We start from the raw sequence: 6,000 nt of genomic DNA on the forward strand, positions 1-6,000 counted from the left end.
GAGAAAAATATTATAAGACTTTTTTTAAAATAATAATAATAATAATAATAATAATAATAATAATAATAATAAATTATTTTATTTTATTTAATGCTAGAAAAATGTTGTAGTACTCGTAGTTGTTATTGATGTGTATTTTTTGCAAGCAAATAGTTTAAGAACATAAATTTTTCATAACGCGTGGAATAAATGTGAGTTGTTTGTTATGGTTATTGAAAGAATAAACAAATGGGCAACAAATTATATAGGGTGTTGAAAGAATAATAATTCTTGCATTAGGCATTACATTAATCAACACCCAATGTGTTTGAAATTAATCATCTCATTAATTAATTGTCTAAAATATAGACTATAAGTTATAACCTAAAATAATTTCAAACTAATAACCAAGTAAAGATTAGACTATAGAATCCACTTAAATCTGTAAAGATGAACTGAGTTGACCTGTGAAGAATGTCGATTCATCAGGGTTCTTTTTCTTACCGGCCAAGCTATGATAATAATCGTGAGCGGATTTGGATCAGAGTAAAGGTCCAATACAATGTGTCATGGTCGAATCAATAACGGCCTGCAATCAAGCACCTAATTTTGCAGATAACCATGATGAGAAGAAGAGGAGGGTTGTGCATGTGAATGAATTAATTGAATTGAACATACAATCCGAAAATGACATTGTTTTTGACCAAAAAAACATAATGATATCAATACTATTTTACATTTATTTATATGTTTTAAGTTTCACCAATTCAATTGAAATTGTAACACATTTTGGCCCGACCATTAATAATGGCAAAGAGGAGGCGCATGAATAAAGCTTCATCACTTTCCCAAGTATCTTGTGCATCTACATACATATTACATAGTGGGCTGCTTGTGCTTCAGTCTACTAAGGGATGCAGTCAAACTGCCCGTGGTTAATCTTTTGTTACTTTTGATCATTGTTTTCTAAGAGCGTCGTGATAAGTCTAATAACTTCATCTCAGAGATGGGCAAAATCATTCAATATCGGATTTTTATCTTCCAATTTTATACAGTAGTCATAAATCATAATCATGATAGAGAATATACACATAATGCATGTTCTCTTGTACGTTTAAGATATTATTTTACGTAAATACAAAATATGTTTCTTTGTTGTTATAAGTTATGACAAGTCCCTAGCACAAAATTATCGTTATAATAACTCATATTAGATCAAGGAGTTCCACATAATCGAACATGCAAACTATATATATATATATATATATATATATATATATATATATATATTTATTTATTTATTTTTTTTTATAAAAATGTCCATAATTTTTTAGGTGATTGTTTGACAATCAATTATTTGTAAGTGGGGTGAATGAAGTAGTGGGGTGTGATGATTATGGTCAACTCTAAGTATCTGGGGTGGTGGGTAAGTAAACTAATTACAGGCAAGTTTATTTTCAACAACAACTGATCATATGAAATTATGGAACATGATTGGTAAAGTATTCAACTAACTATTTTGGTAATACTTGGTAGTCTATATTCATCATTTTCGAATTACCATTTGGATTATCAACTACTCCCTTCGTCCCTAAATTACATTCCTCTTTCTCTCTATATATGAGGAATAAATGCTAGAAAGAGAAATGTAATTTAGGGACGGAAGGAGTAACACTTTTTTTAAAAAATATTGTTGTATAAAAATTTTCATAATATTTATTACCAGGAGCTAGTGCTAGTAATTATTGAGTGGATGTGAAAGAAAATCATTAGAACTGTCTTATAGTTATTATTTTTTTTTACTTGCAAGTTGTAATGCCATCAATAAAGATATTTGAATTGCATATGAACTGAATCATGTCATTTTAATTCATGATTTTCAATTGTGTCACTTTATCATTAACATCAAATAACCTTTCATACAACAACACACTTATCAATAATAATCAGTGGATTCATTGATGTTAGTTTTTTTGAAAATTCATTATTAATTCGACAATTTGTACCTTTTTTTTTAATAATTATTAGTCTGTTACAAACTACTCCGTATTTGGATTATAACTTTTATAATTCTATACATCCGTCATCCATTTTAATACTTTTTAAAAAATTATCTTGTTACCGTATATATAATTGTACTTATTAATTTATCTAGATATTAATAATTACTTGGAAATTTTGTAGGGAAAAAAGGTTAAGGAAAGCATCCCTACACAATTATTACTAAGATACCAATGAATAATGATTGAAACGTGACACTTAGTGGCTCTTAATTTAAAGAAAGGAGAGTCAAGATTTTCCAAAATTATTGGTAATATTGACTCACTTGATGAAACAAGAATCGTTGACCTTTTTAAAAATTTTGGACACTAGCTTGTAATGGCACCTCAACTAGACTGTGTAACCTATAAGTCAAATAATGTATTCAATGAATTTTAATTTTAAGAACCTAATTAATCTTATTTCACGTGACAATGGAGTAATAAATAAAAAGAACATGTAAAGACTAAAGAGTACAACTTGATATTCAAGGTATTCAAAATTCTGATTATTTAGTTTTGAGTTGCATTAGTATTCAAATAAGGTATATTTGTTGTTTCATTCACGGTATTCAAGCTTTTAGACAATTACTAGTAGTTGAATTGGATAACTCGATCCTTTACCTAAGCAAACAATGTTAAATTATTACTCTCGTCAAAAAGCTATTATAACATGAATTATATATAAGTTAGAAAGTTGATCCCAAGCCAATACAATCAAACATTCTAAAGCAAGTGTTAAAAAATAATAATTATGAAACCATTTAAATTAGTCTTATCTTTTAATTGCCTATGTCCTTCATTCACTAAAGGGACAAAACATTGGCATCTCATACACTCATGCGTGATTGCTTACAAATTAATAAATTAATCCAACATTAGTATCTAATTATCTATTTCAAAAGTTGAGATTTAATTAACCCCCTAATCATGTAGTACCTCTACATGATTAGCTGTCGATTTTTTCGCTCCCGAAACAAGCAACTAAGCACATGACAAATAGCACAATTAATAATTAATTAAGATGACTTTAGTCGCTCAATTAATTGACTATACTAAACCAATTAATCATAATCATACATATCCAACTTCCTTGATAGCTACAACATCAATGACCAGTCCACACACAATCATTTTCATATTATCGATTGATTATCTAATCTGATCTAATCTGAATTAATTTACGACCAATCCCTTTCAAAATAATAGTGATAGTGCATGCAACTTATAACTCTTCAAAGCCGGCATAGCTGACCACCGTCCCTTTTTTAATCCCAAAATTAACCTCATTTATATATACTAAAAACAAATCTAGACTTTTTCCTACCAAATACTATACAATAATATTAAATTAATATGTCCCACTTTAATAATTAAAATTAAATTAAACTTTATGACTTTTTCTAAAGTCAAACTTATGTAATATATATACCCACCTCTATATATATATATTATCTTGTCTTGTGCTTCTTCTTCATCCCCCCAAATATTGCCTAATCTCATACCATCTCTTAAAAAAAATGGTTAATTTAGAAATATTAACCAAATTTAATCCAACAATATCATGTTTTAGAGGAGCTTCATTGTTATTATTATGTACAAATCCAAGAATAAAGCTTATATTATGTGAAGGTAACACAAAAGTATTAAAAGGGCGTACAAAAATCAAAGCAGGAGAGATCATGTTTGAGTTTCCGGATTGTGTTGTGTGTCACGCAGACTCCTTCATTCTAGGTCGTCCGATCCCAGTCCTAGCCATCCACGACTACCTCGTGGCTGGCCGTACATACTTTGTCCTCCCCCTTGACCGCCTTCCTCGTGGTGGACCACCCCTCTCCGCGGCCTCCTTGCAGTCCCTCTCAACACCTTCTCCTAACAACAACGGTAACAATAACAATATTATTAGTAGTTGCCCTAGTAATAAAAGTAACAATAATAGTTATTGTAAGTTGTTTAGTGGTGGTAATGACAATGGTAATAAAAGTCCTTTTGAGTATATTAAGGATAAAGATGGTAGAGTACTTATGATTAAGGTTGTACCTGAGTTTATTACTAGGATTATTACTGCTAATAATAATAATAATAATAATAATAGTCCATCTAATAGTCCTAATAATACACTTATATGTACAACACCGGAGTTGCAAAAACAATATGAACAACTTGTTAGGGCTAAAGATCAAGGATGGTCTCCAAAACTCGAAACGATTTCCGAGCACAAGATGAGAGCTTCTCCTACTTCTAAGTTATTGAGATTGGAATGGATACAAATCAAGCTAAAATAATGAAAAAATGTATTTATAGTTTTCTTTAAAAAAAAATTAGCACATAAGTAGTTTTTTTTTTAGAAAGGTTTTAATTTTAGGGTAGCTTTTTGGTTGGTGATCTAGAGTGATCAATATTTTTTTATTATGTGATTATGTATATGATGCTAATTTAATGAAAAGTTTAGCATGCATCATGATATATGGTTTATTTTGGTTAATGTTGTACATATAAATTATACCTAACTCTTTATTTATTTTTTATTTTTTATATGAAAAAATGTTTATATATTGTTTTTGGATGAATATAGAGTGATATTGAATATATATATCGTATGTTGATCCGATCTTACATGTAGTTTAATTAGTATGAATTAATCATGTGATCACTTATTAATCACCTGCATTATGCCATCGTAACACTACACTATCTACTAATCTACTATCTAGTAGTAGTGTTGTTCTCTCAAAAGTAATTAAAGCATGTAATACCTCCGGTTCATATTATATGCAACTTTGATGTATTATTTCTGAGATATAAAAATTTCAAAGTTGCTATAACTGGTATGTATAAGCTAGGTAATGCAATGTCAGTAAAGTTTTAGGCAAAGCTAGAACTTTTTTTAAGCATACTCGAGCGGCGTAGCGACATCGATCTCTTTCAATTCATTGTTTAGTTTGAATTGATCATTCAGAACGAACCCATACATTATACACAAATTTTTATATGTGGTTTGCCATATATACCATGTGGCCGAGGTTACTTATTCTGAAGTTACATTACAGTGTGGTCTGACCACTTGGATAAGTAACCTCTGACCGACTGAGTAAACCCTAAATAAGTAATCCCTGAGCGATTGAGTAAACCCTGAATAAGTAACCCCTAGAAAAAACCCCACCGAACATAAAAAAAATCTAAAGAAGTGTTTTATTAGTCTTGAGGGTAGTTAATGAACGTGTTGCATATGCCCATTAGGGTGTTCTAATTCTAATGGTAAGATTTATGAGTTCGTTTTGATTATGTGTTGTTACAGTTATTATTAATGCTGTTTCTTCTTGATGACGACGATAACGATAATAGTAGTTGTAGACTTGTGGTAGTATGTTAGAAACTTCATAATGTTCCAGCTGATTCAAAACTATATGTAGATCGATCGTTTTAATTAAAATAAAATTAAGTTTAGTCAATTGTAGTTGAACTAAACACACTTTTATCATAAAGTAGCCTTTAAATTAGTTGCAACATTCAAAATATCACAAGTTTTTTCTAATCTTAGAGAATAATTGTAATTTGAGGAAAAACTACAAGTTTTGCCATGATGAACTACTCTCTCTGACTATTATATGTTGTCAAGATTGACATAGTAATCATATGCTTTACTTTTTATACCCTAAAACCTAGTTTGTAGTTTTTAATTATTTATTTCCAATAATATCACATGTATCTTGCAAATCTAATATATATATATATAAAAGGGAGTTTTTCCCCGAGTTTTTAGAGAGCCGCGTAGGATTTAATTTTTTTAGCGCGCCACGTAGGATTATAAATTTAAGTTGTAACCAATTAAATAAGAGATTATTAATTTATTTTACAATTAAATAATTCAAATGCCACGTAAGCAAAATTGACGAATGAGATTTTAAAGTTTAAATTAATTAAATACAAAATATTTTCTTTTGAGATTAGGAATTTTATTCTAATATTTTTAAACTAATAT

At 29.2% G+C, this 6,000-nt stretch overlaps 1 protein-coding gene across 1 annotated transcript; it reads left to right on the forward strand.

The window, feature by feature from the left end:
• The first annotated feature begins 3,316 nt into the window (after window positions 1-3,316).
• Window positions 3,317-4,486, forward strand: LOC110700965 (uncharacterized protein DDB_G0286175-like). The gene has a single exon (XM_021878530.1). It carries the CDS (start codon window positions 3,539-3,541, stop codon window positions 4,301-4,303), a length of 765 nt encoding a protein of 254 aa, XP_021734222.1. The 5' UTR covers window positions 3,317-3,538; the 3' UTR covers window positions 4,304-4,486.
• Window positions 4,487-6,000: the final 1,514 nt, after the last annotated feature.

The sequence above is a fragment of the Chenopodium quinoa genome, unplaced genomic scaffold (assembly GCF_001683475.1).
Source record: "Chenopodium quinoa cultivar QQ74 unplaced genomic scaffold, ASM168347v1, whole genome shotgun sequence".
Classification (NCBI taxonomy): Eukaryota; Viridiplantae; Streptophyta; class Magnoliopsida; order Caryophyllales; family Amaranthaceae; genus Chenopodium; species Chenopodium quinoa.